Below are 22,851 nucleotides of genomic sequence, written 5' to 3' on the forward strand. Positions count from 1 at the left end.
AAATCATATGATATTATTATAATTTTTTTTCAAAATCATCCGAATTTATGATCATATTTTTTTTAATGAAAAAGTAAAATGGAGTATGTCAAACTGAAAGGGCCTTCAAATGAGTTTCCTACTAAATGTAGTCTTATTATTTCTATCATATTATGTCTGCCACATTAAAATTAACATTATGTTAAAAACAGTTGAGACTAAATCAGATTTTTACTGTCAAGAGAGAAGTGATGAAAATGGAAACTATTAACCCGTATCATAAGAATATTTTTTTTTTTTGGAAATTGCTAGCCTAACGGTATTGCGATCTTGTCAGCTATTTCTGCCCACGTGATCTCCCAATTAATAAGTATTTTATGCAATACACGATGATAGTATGTGAATCTATGGTTAAAATTGTACAATTCCTAACAGTTATTAGGAAAGCATTTCTCCTTTTTTTTTTCTGTTTGAAAGAATTCAGACCATGGAATCTCTTTATCCTGTAAGTATTTCATCCGCAATTGACGAAAACATCGCTATTCAAGGAAAAGAAAAAAAAAAACAGATGCATTCAAAATTAAGAATTTATGAGTTATTGGGTGTCTTATCAACATACAGATTCCTGTGGAATTCATTATTTTCTTTTTGGGCCGTTAGAGGATCAAAGTAATATACTAACGTCAAAGTTGTCGCTCCACCAAACCATTAACTTGTACGTGCGACCGGTTAGTTAAACAAAGTCATTACATGCTATTGCAACAACTTACCCATGCGATTGACCCATCATTCGTAATTTAAGTTTTTGTGAGTGAAATTGAGTCCCACTAACGTTAATGGATTCGAATTATCCTCTGGGTGATCTCCCAGTACAGAACTTCTGCAATGGTACTTAGACAAGCATTATACTCTGTGCACAATATACGTTTTTGTTTGGCCTCTTTGGATATCTCATTAGAGAAGAAGAAGTTTGACGATGGGTTTCATCTAACTAATTGAAAACGATTAAATATAATGGTATGCTACATTAATTTGATTTGACTAGGTTGACAGCCACGATTTCCAGAAGAACAAGCACTGCTCACGGGAATACTACTTGTGACAAGTCATGGTTCTATAATCAATTTTGTGAGGCTTAACATCTCCCTTAGACAGATATATTCTCTCCAACCCTTGCATGTGGGGATCCATATACTGTCTGAACGCACGAGGATGAGAGAGGGGGGCGTGGGGGGCGAATCACGAAATGGAAGGTCATCCCCCACACACACACACATTGCTGATATTATTATGAGAGGGAGAGTTATAGTCACTCTTTTTTGCTCTAGGCTCTGTACCCCTCTCATTTATTATTACCCTCTGTCTTTTTTGGCTTCCAATTCCTTCCCCATCCACTGAAATGCTGTCTCTCTCTCTCTCTCTCTCTCTGCTTTTCTGGGGTGTGATTGATGAATTGGCATGAACTATTTGCCTTCTTCTCCACTGCTGCCCAATTAGGGTTTCATCATAAGAATTTGCTCTCTCAGCATTAGAGTCTCTCTCTCGCTCTCTGCAACAAATTTCCATCCTCTCTCCCATCGTTTTCTAAGGTCACCTTTTTATCTTGGAACAAGGAAAAATTTCCTGAGAGAGATCCCTACAAGGCAAAAGGTACTGTTCCTTTTCTTCCTAATTTCTTTTGATCAAATAGACCTTGAACTAGCTGTGAGGTAGGTAAAGATCATGAGGTATGGCTACTGCTCACCGGCAAAGGTTGAAGTTTCTGGGAGACTCTGAAGCATAAAAAAGACTAAAAATAGCTAGGTGTTCGGACAAATGCTTGGAGTTTCTTAATCAGGGATTTACCATGATTAGATGCTGAAAAACTTTGCTGAACTTTTATGTTGTGGGAAGATGTTGAAACAACACTCAATTTAACTAACTCGTTTTTCTTTTTCTTATTTTTCTTGGTCAGATTCTTTAACTAACTTGAGAAAGATTGATTTCTCCAGCTCAATGTTGAATAGCATGTGCACACAAATAGTTCTTCTGATCTGAGAGAGACTTGAGCACCAGAGAGAGAGAGAGAGAGAGAGAGCGAGAGAGAGAGAGAGACCTGTTGGATAGTAAAGTGGAAACAACAAAAGCCAAAAAACGAAAAACAAGATAAGAAACGAAGATATCCTAGTTCTTCTCAAGAGCAAGAGAGGAAAGCCAATATGGAATGTTCAGGCACGAGAAATTCTGGGTTGGCATGAACTTACTGCTTTTCTTGAAAAGGGTACACTTGGAAATGAAGCTTGAGGTTGATTCACTTCAAATCTCTAGGAACCAGGATGGACTAAAATTATTCAGGGTCTCTCTTTTGATTACTTGCACTTATATGTTTCACTCATCAGCCGTCCTCTGTAACCCTAGAGCACCGGCTTTCTCATGTCATCTGTTACTATTAAAGTAAACAAAACGATGGAGTCAAGCCAGGCGAATGGATTCAAAGAAAAAGAGGCACTGGCTAATTGGAAGCTAAACCATATACGTTGCATTCAAACTACATACGATGGTTCTTGAAACTGAGGAAAAAAAAGTGTGCTCACAAGAATCATTGGATTGTAGAGACATGTCATCATCCAGCTCCTACAACTCCCCCTGTGCTGCCTGCAAATTCCTGAGGAGGAAGTGCATGCCGGGTTGCATATTTTCGCCTTACTTCCCACCAGAGGAGCCTCAGAAGTTCGCCAACGTCCACAAGATCTTTGGTGCGAGCAATGTGACCAAGCTGCTAAACGAGCTCCCCCCACACCAGAGAGAGGACGCGGTGAACTCGCTAGCTTATGAGGCCGAGGCAAGGGTCCGCGACCCGGTCTATGGCTGCGTTGGCGCCATCTCCTTCCTCCAGAGGCAGGTCCAAAGGCTCCAGAAGGAGCTTGACACGGCCAATGCCGATCTTGTCCGATACGCCTGCAACGAGATTCCATCCTCAGCAGCCATTCCCGGGAGCAATAATCCAGTGCAACCTGCTACGCTACGCCAAAGGGTGGCGCCGCTCGAGTTCGGTGGTGTCGGGAGGCCAATAGGCAATGAAGTAGGAGGGGCATTTTATCAAGCTCCTCTTCCTCCTCCTTATCCGCTTCCTTATCCTCCTCTTCCATGGAGTGATAGCTTTGGAGGGGACTTCAATGGAGGAGGAGGCAACATTTGAGAACTCAATAGGACCAGCCCTAATGAGGAAGGTGATATCCAGCAACCATGTGCATACCTACTTGGTTATGGATTTTATAAAATTGAGGTCTCTGTTCAATTTCTGTTTTATATATATGTGGAGTCTTGTAGTAGCTATAGCTTCTAGACCATTTTAACATACTGCTCATTATACAAGCAATAAGTTTCATGGGGGTTAACTCGTATTAATGTGTCAATCCCTGTTAAACCTAGCTACAAAAACCAGCTCAAGAGAGAGTCTTGTAGTGTAGCTATATGTGTTTTAATTGCTTATATTATCATTGCTAGCTGTTCCAAAGCATGCGCCTGCGGAATTGCTGTTGTCTGTATCATTGTTTATATATTCTTTAACGCTTATCCATGCACTTACAAGCCTCTTTTAGTCATACATGCCAGTATTCTCACCGCTCTTTCTGCGCGTTGTTCTTGAGGACCACTGTGATTTATAATCACTTTCTCATTAGATCTTTGAGCAGCCATAAAGCACAAATCTTCATCTTCAACTCTTGTAACTTAAGCATATTCCCAGCATGATGTTCTTGCGGCTTTTCATTTCGGCTGCGCGTCTTTCACATGAAGGGGGGGAAAAAGCAGGTTTCGAAAGTGTGAAAATTCGTTATTGTAGAGAAGACCCTTTGAAAAAGATTGCTTGAAAGTTTTTGCGAGGATTGCCAGAAATTTTATCTGGTCTATGTACTGCAAAAGGGTTTGCTTCATGTCTTTATTTGATTTATGTTCTCAGTGACTCTGGGTAGTAGCTTTGTGGAGGAGGAAAAGAACACTGACTTCCAAAGTTCTGAAATTCCAGAGGCAAAAAGGAAAAAGAGAGGTTCATGAAAGTCCAAATCTGCACAGTCGCCACCAGTTCTTTGCCTCACTTTACCTCATAATTCCATGCAAGAGTTTTCAGTCTTTAAATACCCAATTTTAAGAACCCTAAATAAAACGAGAATAGAATATAATATAATATTTGATGTCCGCCTGTCTCTCTCTCTCTCTCCCCGGTGGGCGTAAAAGGTTGCAGCTTTATTACGTGCATGCTTCTCTTACACATTTTCTTGGCTAATTCGCATAATATGTTGGGTCATAGGCTACTAGTAAGCATGCAAGTATTGGCCGAGTGAGAAGCCAAAATAACAAACAGGGACATGTCATTTCCAGCAAGAACAGAACTAGGGTTTTATCTAACCTTCAAGTGAAAGAAGAAGATCTTACGAAGGGATGCTTTTTTCTTTATTTATTTGAGGTTTGGAATGCTATTGATCCAAATAAGACTTAATTGACATGGTGTTTCTTGTCTTGCATCTTTTTCTTTCTTGAACACAAACCCACTACTAAAATCATCAAGTCAAAATATAGAAAGTGAAAATATGACATAGATATTTTGCTTAATACCCTAAAAAAACCCTCAAATTGAGTTTCTAGTCCCAACTCTATCAAAAACTTTTTGCCGTCTCACAAAAACCTCACAAATTTTGTTTCAATCCCAATACTACTCTAAATTTTTTTTTTCTTGTAAAGAACCATCAACTTCAGGTCCAATCCCAATTTTACTTTAAACTTGTTTTGTCTCATAAAACTCCAAACTTTTACTTCTCATATTTGCCTCCGTTAATCCTCCGTCCAAAATCACCCTAAGTGATGTGGCATTTGTTAGTCATTATTCTAGTTAATTTTCCAATTTTCATATCCAAGAAGATGTACTTTGGAGATGAATTTCCATAGAGCAAATCTCGTCTTATTGGATCTGAAATTTGGGTAGGTGGCTTTCTAAAATTGCTATTATTCTGTCTTCCTTCCAACTCACTCAGGAATCTTCAATTTTGCAATCAGTCTTCAATCTCTAACGCTCAAGAGTATTCCATCTATTAGGGTCGAAGTCTCTACTCGCACTTGAGACACAAAGCTTGGGACGCTCCAACAGTTTGTGCTCTGGATTTTTCCCTTTCTTAGTTATCAAGAGAAACCTTTGATAGAGGATTAACGTCGACAAGTTTGGGATTTCAGTAAAAGTTTGTGACCTTTAATAAGACAAAAAAGAAAATCATGATACAATTGAAACTAGATCTAAAGTTAGAATTTTTTTTTATGAGAGCAAAATGAGTACTTGATATAATTAAGATAGGACCTAAATTTGGAGTTTTTTTCAGAGTACTAGGCCACAGATATTTACATAATAGGTGAGCCCTATTTAGCGGTGTCTTTTATAACATGACTCTTATCTATAATTAATATGTTATGAAAGAAAAGAAAAAATGGAATAGAAAATGAGCAACATGGTCCTTTCTCATCTTTGCCTGTCGACTGCTCTGTGGATCTGTCGGGACCTTTGATCTCTGCCAGTTTCAGTGAGTGTCACGTCCAACGCTGTCCCTCTCCAATTCGTCATCTCAGACATTATCAAGAAAAGTCTGAACCTGAACATGAACCTGAACACACTGTTGCAAAAATTCTTGCCCCCACACTGAAAATCCCGCTCTTCGGATTTCCATTTGCCTCGCTTCGGCAAATAAGATGTCTGTCTTTATCCCACGAGTTGGGAGGTTAAATTTCTAGGACATAGGTACTTTTAAAGTAAAAATACACACGTAATTTTTAAAATAAAAATTCATTTAATTAAAGCATTTCTTTCCTTCAAAAATGATTTTAGAGTCACTTAAAAAAGTAACAAAATTATCTTTTTTTTAAATTTAATTTTTAAAGTAGAAGTATTATCACGCGAATCAAATTACGTTCAACAAAAAAGGGCTTCTGATTATTTGATAAGTATTGAAAGTATTGGTGGTGTCATTTCCCTGAAGGAAAAAAGCGACAATTTTCAGTTGGTCCAGAATCCATCAAATCGTTCTCAGGAAAGACGTGGGAAAGAAGCAAAAACAGACTGTTTCCCACACATTTCAACAGTTGTAGCTTCCACTTCCAGTCCAGCAGATGTACCCGCGAAAAAGCCTCTCTTAAAACAATTTGTAACTCGAAGTGTTTGTCGCCACTCCTTAGGTTTGGCTGTTCTCGATGTGCCAGGAATTTCTGTCTATTTCCGTCCAATCCAATCCGATCCAATCAAATTCACTCGTGCACTTCTGTGTGTTTATGATAAAATGGGCATGTGCTTAGGATTAACGTATAACCTTGCTCGAAAGCATCATCTAAGTTGTTAAAGTTGCCAAACTGGTTCTTGGAAGCGTTATCATTAGTTACCTATTACACTTGTACTAGTTTAGTTTCTTTTTTTCTTTTTCTTTTTTTGGGGCAGACTTTTAGTCTTTTACCAATTTAGCTTGACGTGGACAAAATTCAGTAGTATTTTAATATTTTTTGAATATTTTTATTATTTTTCCTTTCTTTTTATGTGTTTTTTTACGGTGCTCGGCAAGGGCCGTCGGGCCCTCGCCGACTATTGGGCTAGGTTCGCCGGGCCCTCGTCGACCAGGGGCAAGGCATGGCGAGGGTGTTGCGGCTCTCGCCGGCCATTATAAGGAGAAAAAAAATAAAGAAAAAGAAAAGAAAAGAGAACAAATAAATAAACTATTCAAAAAAATATTAATATTTTAATAAAATCTATTCGTGTCGGCGTCGATTGTACCACGTAAGAAGCCCGGCGTCTACGTCGGCGGTTTTCCGGCCATAAGTGGCCAAATGGATTCAAATGCCAATACGTAAAAGGGTTTATGACTCAATTGGCAAAATTAAAAGGTTTAGGATTCAATTGGCAAAAGTATAATAGATTTATGACTTTTTGGACAATTTCACCAAAGAAATTCCAATGAGGCAATATTCAAACACTAAATGCCATAATAGACTTGTAGAGTATAATGAATTTATGCCCCTTACTATAACATCAGAATCTAAATACTCTAGAAAAGATCCCATATAGTATATGCGGTTTAATGAACCATACTAGAATTTGTATGTTTACTTATGGACGTGGCCTCCATATCTAGATGAAATTGAGCTAACCCTAATTTTTCAACGCATGTGTTCGAACTTACATTTTTACGTATAATTACAGTTTTTTTTTTTTTTTTTTTAGAGAGAGAGAGATTAGCTCCAAATCAGGTAGGAACTAGGTAGCTCCTTACTATAACGTGGACATCAATATTTTTTTTTTTGGTAAGGACGTGGACATCAATATTAATTGCTGCAGAAGTCAAAATTGCACATGAATGAATTGGGAGTACATACAAGAGATTGAATAGACCAACAAAAACCCGCCAAAGTCACGCGAAGGACAGGAACGAGGACGGCTCTTATTCAAATCGGAGTTAGACAATTTTTTTATGACCCCAAAACAAAAGACAAAGGGTGCGCCTCGATCACCACGACAAAGAAAATCACCTACATTTCTTTTTGCCGCACCAAGCATCGGCAATGCAATGCCCGGCGCGACGGATGCACACACGACACGGCCCGAATCGAAGAGGATTGTCCTAGGATTTAGATCTTCTGAAGAGAAACTTTAATCAGCTAGAGCGGCACAAATTCAATGAATACAAGGACGGTCTAAGATAAGGATCACATACATAATTAGATCTCCCCCTCACTCTTAATCTAATTGATTTTTCCAAATCCAATTGGACTTTAAAAAAAATGTTCCGTTTTTCAAATGGATGCCCTGCCCTTTTAACGCTGAAAGCAAGCTCTTTTCCTGAGATTGCCAATGATGATGGCTATGATGGTTCCCATCCCATCAGCGTGATCCATTAGATTAAACAGACATCATCAGATTTGATCAATTTGATCTTTTGGCGATAGATAAATATTCTGTCTTTTGGCGTATGACTTGTTAATTGAAAAAGCTGCGATGCGTACAGATCTTGGAGATCTGAGAATATGGAGGATAAGGTATTCGACTGGTGGGAAATATTTGCTCCGTTCTCCAACTTTTTTTTGTTTTTCAATGAGTGGGGAATGTTTAGGGTTTATATTAATGTGAATGTTCCGACCATTGATTAGTTTAAGTCAGAGAATAATAACCCTTTTCTTCGAAGACGGCTATATATGCGCGGTTGGTTGACCAAACCCTAAAGAGAAACCTCGTAATGCGGTCGGAAGCAATTCGATTGCACCAGCATCTAAGTGACGAAAGCACATACGTCCATGAACAAATTATATAGAATTTGGCTTTCATCGTTTGGAATGGTTATTATTTCTTTTCCTTATTGCTAAGTGAATAAAGGCTAAACCCTAGATGACCATTTGCCCCGTCATAGATCTAAAATTAGTCCATCTTTCAGTTGATTTTCAGTATGGTCCAATTTTCTTCGAATCAAGCCGGCGGAAAACTTACAAAAAATTTACCAAAAAATCCTAAAACTATTGCAGTTGTGCTAATTCAATTTTAATTTATTTTTTTTCAATTAAGTCCTAAATCTTTTGTGATTTTACCAATTTAATCTACTTTGCTGGGAGGCGCTAATGTGACGTTAGCGACACCGACAAGGATAATTTTTAACAATATGTTTTTTTCTTTTTTTTTTTTCTTCGTAAGCCTACTGTGGATAGTGAGGGCTTCACGGTGGACTCGAACGAGGCCGCCTCACCCACAGCTGGTGAGGCCATGGTTGCCTTTGCCTACGGCCACGCCTCGCAAACCCTCTTGAGGCGGGGGCTTCAAAGCCCTCAGCCGGTGGGCGACAAAGCTCCGGCGACCCTCGCCGACCACAGTAAGATTAGGAAGGAAAAAAAAATAAAAACTAAAAGAAATATTAAATATATTATATTATTATTAAATTTTATTTATGTCAATGTCATATCAAGACCGGCCACCATAATGGACTGAATTAGTACAATTACAAAATGTTTAGAATTCAATTGGCAAAAAAATAGTTTATGATTGAATTAGCATAGTTACAATAAATTTATAACCTTTTTGTAATTACCCTGAAAAATAGTCTACGTTCTCTTATCCATGTTGTCGGTCGCTTGCTTCAGTATGAAACAAGGACGTGTTGTCTGATGTGCGAAAGTTAACTCGTGTACAATCAAGGACGAGACTAGATCAATAAGGTCGCAACATTAGAAATGGATTCCAATTATTGGACTACAATGCCTTACTTTTTTTCCCTAGTAGTCCATTCTCTTCATCTTGCAACTATAATAGTTTTTTGGAGGGTCAATTGTCCAATCAATCCTGAATTATTGTACGGATGCCGATTCAGTTCTAAATTTTTCAATTTTGTTAATTCGATCCTTAACCTTTGCCCGAAACTCCAACGTAATCCTTCCAGCCAATTTTTTGATCGGGAGGCAATTGGTCATGTAAGACGATCGGCAATGAACGGATTGCCATGTCAACTATTTCCGGCGAATATTGGGCGGAATGGCTGCGTTGGAATATCGGGCAAAGGTTTAGGATTAAATTGTCAAAAGTGAAATGTTTAGGATTACATTAGCCTTTGCACTATAGGTTTAGGATTGATTGGGCGATTTTCCCATTTTTTGGATGAGGTAAATTTTTACCCTTTTCAATTATTACTACGAATAAGATTTATTGTCCGACAGAGACCCAAATGAAGCAAGGCCCAAGGTTGTAATCCGTGGGCTGGGCATTGGAAAGCATAGGTGCGGAAATTCATGTGCCATTTCTCAACATGTACCAACCGAGACCATTGACCATTGACCAGCATTGTGCGCAATGAACATACGATATGAACCTGAATGGAACAAGCAATGTGGAAGCTAAAAATCGTAGATTCAAGTTTCAACTCGACATGAACTTCCCAATAGAGACGTTAAACAAGTAATTTGCAATCCAACATGTGATGATAATAGTTGGTTTTATACATGAAATTTTCATTAATCGATGTTTGCCACATCAATTAGTAAATAAATGTTCGCAAACCATGATATATATTCAAGTATTACGTTTGTCCCGGTTCGCTTAAGTTGCTGAACTTGTGGAGCGAGAATAGCCATGTTTTTTTTTCTTCTTTTTTTCACGTTATATCTTGCGCCATTGGCGAGCGCCGGAGTGAGGAATTGCCCATTGTATGAGGGACGGGAAAGCATTTTTATGCAACGGACGGTTGTGTTGTTGATGTGGAAGAGCAAGCCAATCGCTTTCCGATAGAGTAATTGAGTGTTATGTTAAACAGAAAAATTTGCTTTTAAGCAAGCTATCGATTTTCGATAAAAAAAAAAAGAAAGGAAATTATATATGTAGGAAGATTATCTGCGGTAGGCTTTACGACAACATGGAATGGCTTCTCATGCATACCCTCGCGCTCTCACCCCAATCCACGTGTCAACCTTTCCACGTGTCCACTTCCCTACCCTCCTTAAATGTTCAACCACACCCTCACCTCTTCTACGTACTAAATCTTCTGCATCTGCATCAGACTTATCACTCTAGCTTCTGGATCAACTCTGTCAAAGCAAGCTCGTAGCACCACCGCAACCAAATGGCGGAGCACCACCAGCCACAGCAGCTCCAGACCCACCCCCACCGCCAGCAACCCCCAGCCGCCTCGACCCAGAAGCTCAGGGACATCTTCTCCGGGAGAGGCCCCTCCACAGTCCAGGTCCTCACGGTGGTCACGCTCGTCCCGCTCGGCGGTGTCCTCCTCCTCCTGGCGGGCCTCACCTTCGCGGGCGCCCTCATCGGGCTTGCCGTAGCGGCCCCGCTCTTCGTCCTCTTCAGCCCGGTCCTCATCCCCGCGGCGCTCACCATCGGCCTCGCGGTCGTCGGGTTCTTGACGTCGGGGGCGTTTGGGATCACGGGGCTGGCTTCCCTCACGTGGATGCTGAGGAGGATGAGGGAGCTCCTGCCGGAGCAGGTGGAGCCGGCCAAGCGGAAAATGCAGGACACGGCGGGCCATTTGGGCTACAGGACGAAGGATGTGGGCCAGACCATCCAGGAAAAGGCCCACGATGAGGGGAAGGCCCGTGAAGCTGCGAGGACCTGAACAAGAGCTCGCAGAGGTCGTCGCTTTTCATGGTCTGTCTTGCGTGTGTATATATGAGTCGGTGGAATGCGTAGTAATAAAAGATTGCGATGATATGTACCAAAGGTGTGAGAAGTAGGGAAGAGGAGATGATGATGATGCTTCCCTTCATTTTGGGATTTGTTTATGCGAGCATGTAAGCGACTAATAAGACTTTACTACGACCGAGTTCTGTGTTAAAACCCAAATTCGCGGAGCTGACCAGTGAACTAACTTGAAGAATCCTCAAATTAGAACGCACAGTCGATTCAACCTTTGATTCAGACTAGGAACAGTCGCAGACGATACACCGATTCCATACACTTTGGCAAAACACAAGTATTCACAGAACAAGAACCCCGAAAATACCGGTGTGCATTCCGGGTTTGACTGAGAGATGTAGCAAGTTTGATAGGTTTCACACGATAAGTACATCAACCAAATAATATATGCATCATGTGCATCGTGTTCTTCACCAGCAAAAACTAGAAGCTCCACAACATTTTAACAGTCGCCCACATGCAAAGGCAAAAGGTGCTGAACCGATCATGTCGTTGCTTTAACCTGCGGCTCATCCCCGAGACTCCCCAGTGCTCATCAGAGTATCTAACAGCAGATTGAGGTCCGGATGCTGCCCTTTTGCTTCAAGCCTGTTTGTAATAGCTCTCACCAAGTCCCTCCTGAACCCCATTGCAACAGCCTTGTCAATGACACCATCCATCGGCGCCCCATTCCCTCTGGTCTCCCTCGAACTCGATGCAGAACCAATGGGAGAGGCAGTTGGTAAAGCATGCGGCAAAATACGCGCGACCGGCAATTGCGAGTAGTCATTTCCCATGCCAGGGGCTGGAGGAGATGAAGTTTCCACAGATGAATCACCGTTTCCTGAGTTATACTTTCCTCGAGGATCAATATTGTCGAAATTGGAGTTCCCTCCTGCTGACCCATATCTGCCAAGAAGTTCTGAATAAGGCCTACTTGTTGGCTGGTCATATGTCTTGGTGAAAGGAGACTGCAACTGATGGGAAGAAATGGAGGGCATCCTTGGAAGCGCATGAATAGTTTGGGGATAGTTTTGAGAAGGCATGTAAGGAAGTTCATTGGGGTCATGGGGAGGTTCATAATGAGGCTGGGTAGACGGTACATTGTACGTTAGGGGCAAACCAAAATCTTGAGGTGTCAATGCTGGTCTTGAGGAAAACTGTAGCACTGGTGAAGACGGAAGAGGAGGACCTTGAGGCACTGGGTGTGAATGAGAAATTAGTGGCTTGTGGTATTTATCGTGAAAGTGAGTTTGGGGAGCCACAGCACTATATGGTAGGGGCAATCCGCAATCTTGAGGTGTCGGTGCTGGTTTTGAGGGATACAGTGTTGCGGGTAAAGACGGAAAATATGGCATGGGAGGCCTCGGCTGCAAATGAGAAACTAGCGGTATCTGGTGATGCTGATGGGTGTTCTGTGGAGGTAGAGTGGGTGGTTGGCTATTCAGTTCTGGCAGTGAAACGAAGGGACTGGTGTTCTGAGCCAATTGGGATGGAAGCTGTGGAATTCCCACTGGGATTGGAGGAGCATAGAAATTATGAAGGTTAGTAGAAACATATGGAAGCGAAGATGCAAATTGTTGGGAACAGACAAGAGGGACTGGAAGTGGCTCTGTCGATTGTTCAGTCCCAGGAGCAGCTTTCTGCTGTCCCAAGTTTGTCTGAGAAGAATTTTCCTTCTTTTCCTCTCGTGCTTCGCTTTTTAGGATCTGAAGCTTTAAAATCTGCAGCTGAGCCTGAGCTATGTCTTCTTTATCTCTCAAATCCCGAGTACAGCTTTGAACCTACAATATGAATATATCAAAAGCACGTCCAGAACGTGCTACATCGAGAAACACCAGAATACTCACTGTGTAATATACGAGGGAAATGTCTGACCCAAAAATACACAAACACACACACACACACGAGGGAAATGTGAAAAGTACTACATTTCAGTACAAATATTAGCAAATTCGTATTGGTAAGTAAAATTAACTGAAGAACTTGGACATGCTTACAAGAGAGGGATCATTACTGCTGCTCCTACTGGCACTTCATACATTTTAAGGAGAGAATTATTAGCATGCTACACACCAACCACCAACTATCGTCAAGATCCAGGTGCAGGAACGATTGTCAAAAAGCTCTGATATCAAGTTAAAATGACTAATAAAAAGGTTCATAGTCCATTTTCCTATCAAAGAAACCCAACTTCAAAACCAAATTTTAGTTAACATTCCTAGGCACCACAAGAATATCGTCACAAATCTGAGACAGCTGAAGTGGAAATACCTCTCTCAGCAGGTTTTCCAGCTCTCTGAGCTTTCCATCAGTTTTCCCATGATTATACTCGAGAGATTCCTTCATATGCTCCACAGCATTCTCTAGTTGGCGCGTTCTGGTCTCCAGTTGAGACAGTCTTGCACTGACATGCTCCACAGCATGAAGTACCTTATCATTGTGATCCTTCATCTTGCGCTCAATCAAAGAAATCAATGTTTCATTGAAGGAAACTCTCTCCTTCCCCTGTCCAGGTTTGCAAATATAAAAGTTAATCCATCAAGTTTGCAGTGTTGTGTCCTGTAAGGAAGGCATGACTAAAACCATTTCTATCTCCAGTGAGATGGATTCATCAACAACAGAAATAAATAGATGAAATAGAGGGTCAACTTCTGCAAATATTTAATGAAATGGTCAAGTCCATATTTAGAAAACTCACGATTAAGAAAATTTTCCGCCACATAAGTCAGCAACCGATATCTTAATAACTGACAAAATTAGCGCAAATGAGAACGCCCAACAGAGTGAGCACATGACAAGAAAATAGCCAAAGAGTCTCTATGATGCTATCTGAGGTGGTGAAGATATTGTACAGGAATGGAAATTCTGGTATAACATTGGTTTCTCCGAAACCGGAAGACTTGAGTCAATAGAGTTAATCTTGCCATCTCAGCTTAAGTTTCGAGATCATCCCTTTATAACTAGTAGACTTATAGAGGATATTGTCATGGGTCGAGGGTGCGTCATGTACAAGTGACGAAGCCAGTCATACCGTGATAGGCAACTGATCAAGAATTATAACAGCCAAAAAACAAAGCAACTATCAAAATTGAGGAACCTTCGGTTATAAGCCTAAGCGAATCACTTGACAGCATTCATCTTCACTAGAATTCACTTGTGTTTGCTTGGCAAGGATCATGTAAGAGTTTATATGCTCTCGTAACAGGGGACATCTCACTAGTTGTTCTATATTCCTCTCTATTCTATCTCTCTCTCTCTCTCTCTCTACCCGATCTTCATCTTCTCATTAATTCTTCACAGTGAATCTCTACTTCCTCTAATTTCTTCTCTTTAAACCCCCCTCTTCCTTCTCACCATTTGCGGTTTGTGTTGTGATTGGGGACCACTAGAGCTCGATCTCGCTAATTCCCAGCCACGGATTCCCTCACCACCAAAATAGGGCGTACTTATTATCTTCAAGCAACGAAGTCACCAGTCAATCGCGCAATTCGTTTCAGCAGCCGTGGACTGACAGGGGAGGCAAAGCAAAGAGGCACGAGGAAAAGTGAAAACATACTCTGGAGGGAGAAGGCTGCGACTGCTCAGGGTGGAAGTCGAAGCTGCACGAACCGCGCAGTCGCAAGTCGTAAGCGTCGACGTCGCTGTCCTCGTCGGAGAAGTCCATGACCGGCTTGTCCTTGTACTCCGATGTCTTCATCGACGTGAACCGTCGCCAATCTATATAGCGGGGACAGGAGGGTGGGGATCGGGACAACGACAGTGATCCTGCGTCAGCTCTTCTGCTCGATTTTGACCTGATTTAGGGTTTTTGATGCGAGCAAAATTGTTGATTCGCGGATGAACGAAGCGGGTTCGGTGAGTGGGAAGAAGCCAATCAAGCGACGTCACGCGTCCTCGAAAGGTTTCAGCTTCGCGGTATGACTCTTGGTTTTACCGGTAGCTCTACCATTCTTGCTTTCCGCACTTATGAGGGCGACAGAGCTGAGTAGACACCAATACGCGATGCGACACCATACACATGTCAATAGTCATTTTTAAAATATAAAAAATTTCGACATATTGATATATATTATATATTAAATGTATATTATACAAGCACGATTATCTTTTTTATTAGCTAGTATATTAATTTTGAGATAATTGGGTATATGATTTAAATATATATTTTTGATAAATTTACATTTTGATCTATAATGTATTGAAAATGTTTAAAATGGATTAGTGTTTGTTAAAATGGTATGTCGGGATGTTGGACTAGCATATCCCTGGTGTATCTAGAGTGTTGATCACGAATCGATTGCATGTCGAAGAGTGTCAGAAGAGTGTCGGAACGTCGGGTACGACACACGGACCCAATGAGTATCGATGCTTCATAGTATACCCAGCAATATTTTATTCCGATCTCTCTCTCTCTTTCCGCTTTTCACTCCCGGCATATGTTCGATTTGTGTTCAAGGTAACAAATTGGCATTCGAGGGCGTGTTGCATCTAAACAATTCGTTAAGGATTTCGTAATTTCGGCCTCGACTTTAATGGAACGAGAAAATGACGGGCTTAATTTGATGCGTGAAAATTCACTCGAGATATCACCAAAAAGGAAGGGAAAAAAAAAAAAAACCTGATAGACTTCTCAGCTAATGTTCATTGCGTCCTAAGCTTTGAACTCGGCATGTGATCATATCATCGGCATGCGTGGCAGAGTCAAACGATGTCTGTGGCACAGTCAATTGCTTTGGCCAATCTGCCCCGCGTCCGTAACATGTGTCGATCTCTCGAATGATTTCTGCTGTAAAAGGTCATTATTGCAAGAATTTTCGTTGATCGCAACGGTAATTAAGCATCGTTAACATGCTTTTCTATGATCTATGTTCTTCATTGGGAAAAAAACGCATTTGCATGTTTGAAGATTTCACAGACCCTCCCTGTCAAAACTCATATTCGACTACAGATAGTTCTGAAGAAGAGGAGTCCAGCCATGGGACCTCAATCTTCACCATCTTCTCCTCGTACTTAAATTTCACTCCCACCCCATCAATCCTGCAGCTTCTCGGCTCTTCCGACGAGTACACCCTCATCTCGCCAGCTCCCCTCACTCCAATCCTCACCGCGTTCTGGTCGAAGCCCGCCGATTGAATCGCTCCGCTGGAGTTGAGCATGTTTGCCAACCCCGATGGGCGCGAATTGGACCGACTTCCCCGGCAAGACGGTCACGGGCGAAGCCGTCAGGAGCTCGTAGCTGAATGGCTCTAGGGAAATCTCTAGGCTCTCCGAGGGCTTCAAGAGCTTAAGCTTCTTTTCCCGGAACATGTACACCGCGAACACGCCTGCTCCTTGCACGGGAACAGGATTCTTGGGATTGTTCCATTCGATGTCCTTAGGACCTGCGCTGCACGAGACAGTGCGCGAAAACTCGGACGCGCTCTTGTTTCTCCTGGACTTGGGACACCATCCTCCTCCTTGGCAGTTGAACACCCCTAGGACTCCCGTGTGCTCCCGTGTGCTGATTCAGTATGCGCAGGTTAGTGTTATTTCGGTGCTAATTCTGGGAGACATCTTTTCGAGAACTCGATGAATGGGACTAGAGGCAACTTTCTTTGTTCCTACCTTGTTGACATTCCAGATCTTGAGCATGGTCTTCCCATCATGTAAAGGGTCTTCAAATAAGCAATCTCTAGTGGGGAGCGCGTAGTACCGGCATTGCAAGATGGACCCGTCTGGCAAAACCAGGCGCTTCAGCAGGTCGAAGTCGTGTTGGCCGACTGAGTCACTCACGTAGATTGGTCCTCCAGAGATGGCTCGAGAAGCGGCATGGAACTCTGCACACGGATGGGTTGATTGGAACATGTCCCAGTCTGGCTGTATGAAGTTGCCCATCCATAGGCTGTTGTAGGCGCAATGGACCATGTGGCACCCTTGGAGCCAGAATGTAACATTCGGGTCGCCGGAGGGGTCGGTGCACCAGAAATCATCGCCTGAAGCTGATTAACACATAAGAACGATCAACTTCTGTCTCATGATCGGATCGAACTTGATAGACATACCGACTCGTCCTAGAGATATATGGCCTCTGTACCGAGGAACATGAAGTCGTTGCAGTGCTCCATGCTCGCGATGACCCCGTTTCCTTTGAAATGCTTCCTCACCGAAGCTGTGAGTGCTTGGTAGTAAGCTTTAGCTAGCTCGACCCAGCCTCCAAACTCTTCGCAGAGCATGTCCAGTAACTGAAACCGCATTGGCGAAAATAATTAAGATATACATAAATGTCAAGACATGAGCTACAGAAAGATCGATCCGTGGAGCATCTGCGCGGTAAAAGCATAGTCAGTCATATACCAAAATTCGGACAATGAATCCGAATTCGCAACCCGACCTATGCGCTGTCAGATAATGAGGACTGAAATGCCAGTTACTTACCCAACACCAGAAGGAGGTAGGCTTAAAAAGAAACCGGACCACCATCAATCCCCACCGACTCGAGGTGGGAGTGAAGCCCCTCGTACATGTCGCGCGCCTTCTCCGGCGGGACCAGCCCCACCCCGTTGCTCACTATCTTGTCCACGGCCAAGTCCTCCACCATCGTCCTCAGCCCTTCCGACAGCCTCGGCTTCACCACCTTCGATTCGGGCATCCCCGGGACTCCGGGTCTCAGCCAGCCCCAATACCCGCACAAGGCGTGCGTGCCACACGTAGACTTGCTCCACCCTCCTAAACTCTTCCTTAAGGTCCCTAACGAAGGCTCCCATGCCCTTGGCGGAGTTGCCTCGCTTGCTCCGGTAGTCCCTGAATTTGTAGTTCTCTTCGAACTTCACAAGCCGGCACGGCATTTGCTCCCCAGCAGCCGTCCGGTTCATGCCTTCTCGATCGTCGGTGATGGGGTCGTCGTCGTGACAGATGGACTGCCACCCGTCGTCGATCAGGACCATGCCCGGTGGGCAGCCACCCTCCACCAACCCCTTGACGCCTTCCCACACTCCCTGTGGAGGGTTTCTTTTACAAAACAGGAGTAAAAACAAAAGTTATTACCAAATCAGGTGAAAAAAAAAAAATTACCAGACCAGGTGTCGCTCGGCAGTCTCACCATCGACCGGCACCTGGCTCGGCAGTATTACGGCCGGCGGAGCTGGGGAGGCCCACTCGGCACTTAAATGGCGGAGCTAAGTGTTGCTCGGCAGTTAAACCGCCGAGCAACAGCACCCTTTGTTTTAAAATTTTTTTATTGTTGCTCGGCACTTTGAATGCCGAGCAAATCCTTTTTTTTTAAATCATTTTTTAATTTCTTTTTTTGTTTTCTTTTAATCTTTTTTTTATTATTCAATTTGTTTTCATTTAATCATTTTTTAATTTCTTTTTCTTGTCGCTCCGTCCACGGCCCCATCGTCTCGTTCGCTCGTGCACCACGCCTCAACTCCACAGCCCCATCGCCTCGCTCATTTGCTCACTCGTGCATCACGATGACGCACCTCGATTCCGCGGCCTCGTTGCCTCGTTCTTTCGTTCGCTTGCTCGTTCTTCTTTTTCTTGTTTTCTTTTAATCATTTTTTTATTATTCAATTTGTTTTCATTTAATCATTTTTTTAATTTCTTTTTCTTGTCGCTCCGCCCCCCGTCGCCTCGCATGTTCGTTTGCTTGATGACGTGCCTCGACTCCGCTGCCCTATCGCCTCGCTAGTTCGTTCGTTTGCTCGAAGACACACCTTGACTCCGTCGCCCCATCGCCTCGCTCGCTCGCTCGTGCACCACGAACAAGCGAGGCAACGGGTCTGCAGAGTCGAGGCGCGTCATCAAGTGAACGAACAAGCGAGGCAACGGGGCCGCGGAATCGAGGCGTGTCATCGAGCAAATGAACAAGCGAGGCGATGGGGCCGCGGACGGAGAGATGAGAAAAAGAAAGTAAAAAAATGATTGAATGAAAGCAAATTGAATAATAAAAAATGTTTAAAAGAAAAGAAGAAAAAGAAGAACGAGTGAGGTGACAGGGCCGCGGAGTCGATGCGCGTCATTGTGGTGCACGAGCGAGCGAGACGATAGGACGGCGGAGCGACGAGAAAAAGAAATTAAAAAATAATTAAATGAAAAAATTGAATAATAAAAAAAGATTAAAAGAAAACAAGAAAAAGAAATTAAAAAATGATTAAAAGAAAATAATAAAAAAATTGCCAAAAAAAAAAAAGATTGTTGCTCGGCACTCAAAGTGCCGAGCAACAACAAAAAAAATTTAAAAAAAAAAAGGGGATGGTTGCTCGGTAGTTTAACTGCCGAGCGGGCCCCGAGCTTGAGCCAGGTGCCACTCGGTAGTAAGGCTGCCGAGCAGCACCTGGACTGGTAATTTTTTTTTTTTTCACCTGATTTGGTAATTATTTTTATTTTTACTTCTGCTTTGGAAAAAAGCCCCCCCTTGGAAGAGACGAGACACGTAATATTAGACAGGATGAGTTTACATGAAATTGGCTATGTCGAATGTTGAGTGAAAGACATTACGGTTGCATGGACTGTTACCTGCGGGGCCAACGTAAGGTAAAAGGCGTCCCACGTGCATCAGCCAAATTTGTCGGCGATGGCGGGAGGGGCCTTCTCTTCGAGAAGCCTGAATGTCCCCAGGTGGAAACGGATCTCCCTGATCGCGTCCCTCACGAGCGCGTAGGGGTCGTCGCCGACGTGCATGTAGAGGCAGCTCCGGAAAACGGACCGGGTCACGCTGGTCGACCCGCTCTCCACGCAGGCGTCCACGTAGTCGTCCGCCCCAGGCTGCAGCGAGGCCCTGAACGGACCCTCCAGAAGTGGGAGCAACCAAAACGTAGGGGCGCCCAGAGTCGTTCCGGTCGAGGATCATGAGCTGGGTCTCGTGCTCCACGTCCCGGCCGTTGGACCCGGCCCAGTGGGCGGTCCACCAGACCTTGAACCGGAATATGCTCATGAACCGCACGCCCCGGAGCTTGCTGAGGCTAACCACGTGGCGGCATTTCGGGGAATCGCCGGACTTGAACCCCACGAAGCAGCCGACGGTGATAAGGTTGCCGTCGCTCTTGACCTTACTGAAGGAGATGGTGGGGGAAGGGGTGGCGATGATGTTGGGAGGGACGTGGGTGAGGACCGGGTGGCCGTTGGCGACGAAAGCAGCTTCCTCGAGGGCAATCCAAGAAGGCATTCGACCGCTGTCAGCAAGGAGGGCCACGGCGTCCGCGGCGTTCTTGGTCAAGCTGGGAGGAGCATGGGAAGGAAGATAGAGCTATAGCGCGTGCGCAGCGAGAGCGAGAGGGAGAGGGTGCGAGTGTGGAACTGGGAGCTATGTGTTTTGAGTGTGGAATGAGGGAAGGATCGAGAATGGAGCTCATATAGAGCGAGGATTTAGGTGCGGAGAGATGTTCATGGAGTCTTGACATGCATTGTTCTTGTATCGGTATTTAGATTCATGAAAGCTATTAACATGATAGTCCGATACGAATATCAATTATTTTTTACCACACAATCTCAGTCAAATTCTCAAAAAATATTAAGATGTTGCGAACTTTTGGCACCACGCAATACATCCAATTCGGGTAATAAATCTCGAAACCGTTTAACTCTGTTCCTAAGTATAATCTTGTTTAGGACCATAAATTCTACATGATTATGGCAATATACTTCAGATCATCTGAAAGATTGCAGCTTCTACTACTGCAGACGAATGGGGGCCCACAAAGTGCTAATTTCTTGGAAGAAAGCTCAAGAGATGTCAATTTCCTTTTGCTCTGGGTGATTCTGTGACGTCTTTAAAGACCAAGTTGCTCTCTGACCAAAAAAAAAAAAAGGAGAAGAAAGAAACCAAAGTTGCTCGACCTTTCCATTCTTTTCTAGATTTTTCTGAATTGCTTCACCCCAATTCTCGACCCTTTTAATTGTTCATTCACGACGATCGCGCGCCTTCCATTGCACTCTATTTGAAAAGGCATTGCCTTGTCACCTTTTGTGTAACAAGCAAGATCAATTAATTACATGAGAACTCGGAACCTATCCTATCAAAGTCGGTTCCTAGAATAAGATTTCAAGATTGAGTCGGAGTTCGGTTAGGATTTCGAGTACTGTAACCACCCTTCTAGGAAAGCAACACCAACTGAACAATTGATGTTATAGTAGTGAAGCAATGGATAAATTTCTTAAACTTTAATACACCAAACCCACATTCTAACATATTTTTGTCTTCTCTTCAAACAAAGTTGAAACAAAAGACAAATTCAAAAATTGATCCTACCCGTGAACCGGCCTTTTCGGCGAATTGAAGTTCACGAATATGAAATCGAGTGCCGAATCGGTCGAGGTCGGATTACTATTTTTTATTTTTTACCGGAAACTTACCCGATCTAGTAAGGTAAATTCGATTTGGTTCCCGAATTAAATCGGTTCATCGAAACAAAATGCGAAAGTATATACAGTTCGAGTCGATGTGAGCCCAACTAATCGTTGGTTTCACGTTTATGGACGATTCCATGGCATTGCGATGTGTGGACCCCATCGACCATGCTGGAAGACACTAGAAATTTATGTGGCCTTGGAGATAGATCATCTCATTACCTATTGTAGCAGTAAAAAACAAAAAAAAAAAACTATTCTTACTTTAATCTTTTCTTTCTAATTTAAAGATTAAATTCCTCATCTCATTTCACAGCTCCACGAAAATATCGCAGAACCACATCGAACCTGATGATCGCCAGCCGCCAAAATCATTGGACAACATCATCTTTCCCAATTTTCTCATTTGGTACAAATTAATGAATCCATGTTACGATTTGATTCTCCATTACTACTAATGTTAATAAAAGAATAAGAGGGGAAAAAGATTGGTGAATGGACACTTAAGCCTAGAAAGATCGACCGGACTTCACGGAAAATGGCGGTCGATTTCAACTCGATTGGTGAATCCGAAATCTTTTCAAGTCCCTTAAGGGTTTGACAGTCTATTTCAACTCGATTTCTAAGGAGAAAAATGATGGCATTTATGCTGTGCCTCGAAACAATTCACACATATCACATCCTCTTTGTCTAAAGCATAGTTTAGATTCGGTTGCAACAACGAAACGAAAGCAATAATAAATACCGAAAGTGCGATAAATAAGGTAGGGAATCAAGAAAACACTAAAATCATCCAATGTAAAAACGATTTTTGATGTTGGTTATCCAATTACAAAGGGGACCACATAGGCTTTTGCTTTCATGTTTCTCTAAAATTACAGTGAAAATAAAACGTCGATTTATTTAAACATCGGAGATTCCGAAGCATGCAAATTTTCTTTATATACAAGTGAAATAGATAATTGAGGATTGCTTGTTAGTAGGACATGGCTTATATACCGATGTCAACCTAAGTCTGATATCCTGAAAATGGCTCGTCCAAACTTGAGAATTCAATCACTAAAGTTGAGCAAGTGAACGAAAGGGAATTGAATTAGGTTGGAATCGAGTGCTAATTAACATTTCTTAATGAATTAACTGATCAATTTTCTATCGAACTTTTTTTTTTTTTTTTTTTTTGGGATTCGACAATTTCTGTAAAAATTTTTAATATATTTGACTTTTTATTATTACGAGAATTTATCGACGAACGCCGGATTGCATGCGACAAAGACAAAGTCTTCTATGTCCATGGCCCAAATAAAATTTTGATACTTGGGCTCACTGTCCCTTTCTCATATGGGCTTCATTTACAGCCCAAATCGATGCTCTTTCACGGCGGA

The 22,851-nt window shown here is 42.6% G+C and overlaps 3 protein-coding genes and 1 pseudogene across 4 annotated transcripts; 2 read left to right on the forward strand and 2 right to left on the reverse strand.

Annotated features, from left to right (window-relative positions):
* The first annotated feature begins 1,326 nt into the window (after positions 1 to 1,326).
* LOC115734820 (LOB domain-containing protein 25) lies at positions 1,327 to 3,761 on the forward strand. 2 transcript variants are annotated; one of them, XM_030665770.2, is made up of 3 exons: positions 1,327 to 1,629; positions 2,572 to 3,188; positions 3,642 to 3,761. In XM_030665770.2, exon 2 carries the CDS (start codon positions 2,576 to 2,578, stop codon positions 3,155 to 3,157), a length of 582 nt encoding a protein of 193 aa, XP_030521630.1. In that variant the 5' UTR covers positions 1,327 to 1,629; positions 2,572 to 2,575; the 3' UTR covers positions 3,158 to 3,188; positions 3,642 to 3,761. The 2 variants fall into 2 exon arrangements, with proteins under 2 accessions (XP_030521630.1, XP_030521629.1); XM_030665769.2 differs by lacking the exon at positions 3,642 to 3,761 and having other exon boundaries at positions 2,572 to 3,509.
* Positions 3,762 to 10,492: 6,731 nt separating this feature from the next.
* On the forward strand, positions 10,493 to 11,281 carry LOC115734911 (oleosin H2-like). The gene has a single exon (XM_030665910.2). The coding sequence runs from the start codon at positions 10,578 to 10,580 to the stop codon at positions 11,079 to 11,081; it is 504 nt and encodes a 167-aa protein (XP_030521770.1). The 5' UTR covers positions 10,493 to 10,577; the 3' UTR covers positions 11,082 to 11,281.
* A 178-nt stretch (positions 11,282 to 11,459) lies between these two features.
* On the reverse strand, positions 11,460 to 15,061 carry LOC115734794 (protein enabled homolog). The gene is made up of 3 exons (XM_030665726.2): positions 14,700 to 15,061; positions 13,415 to 13,648; positions 11,460 to 12,924 (listed from the first exon to the last, which is right to left on the reverse strand). Exons 1-3 carry the CDS (start codon positions 14,838 to 14,840, stop codon positions 11,671 to 11,673), a joined length of 1,629 nt encoding a protein of 542 aa, XP_030521586.2. The 5' UTR covers positions 14,841 to 15,061; the 3' UTR covers positions 11,460 to 11,670.
* A 945-nt stretch (positions 15,062 to 16,006) lies between these two features.
* LOC115734707 lies at positions 16,007 to 21,072 on the reverse strand (annotated as a pseudogene).
* Positions 21,073 to 22,851: the final 1,779 nt, after the last annotated feature.

The sequence above is a fragment of the Rhodamnia argentea genome, chromosome 7 (genome assembly GCF_020921035.1).
Source record: "Rhodamnia argentea isolate NSW1041297 chromosome 7, ASM2092103v1, whole genome shotgun sequence".
Classification (NCBI taxonomy): domain Eukaryota; kingdom Viridiplantae; phylum Streptophyta; class Magnoliopsida; order Myrtales; family Myrtaceae; genus Rhodamnia; species Rhodamnia argentea.

Bases quoted from the DNA above. Each gene is read 5' to 3' on its own strand.
- LOC115734820 (XM_030665770.2), top strand. From the start codon at position 2,576: ATGTCATCATCCAGCTCCTACAACTCCCCCTGTGCTGCCTGCAAATTC.
- LOC115734911 (XM_030665910.2), top strand. From the start codon at position 10,578: ATGGCGGAGCACCACCAGCCACAGCAGCTCCAGACCCACCCCCACCGC.
- LOC115734794 (XM_030665726.2), bottom strand. From the start codon at position 14,840: ATGAAGACATCGGAGTACAAGGACAAGCCGGTCATGGACTTCTCCGAC. The intron at 13,649-14,699 runs GTATGTTTTCAC...AAACCTGGACAG, and splicing joins CGCAGCCTTCTCCCTCCAGA to GGGAAGGAGAGAGTTTCCTT. The intron at 12,925-13,414 runs GTATTTCCACTT...TTCATATTGTAG, and splicing joins TGGAAAACCTGCTGAGAGAG to GTTCAAAGCTGTACTCGGGA.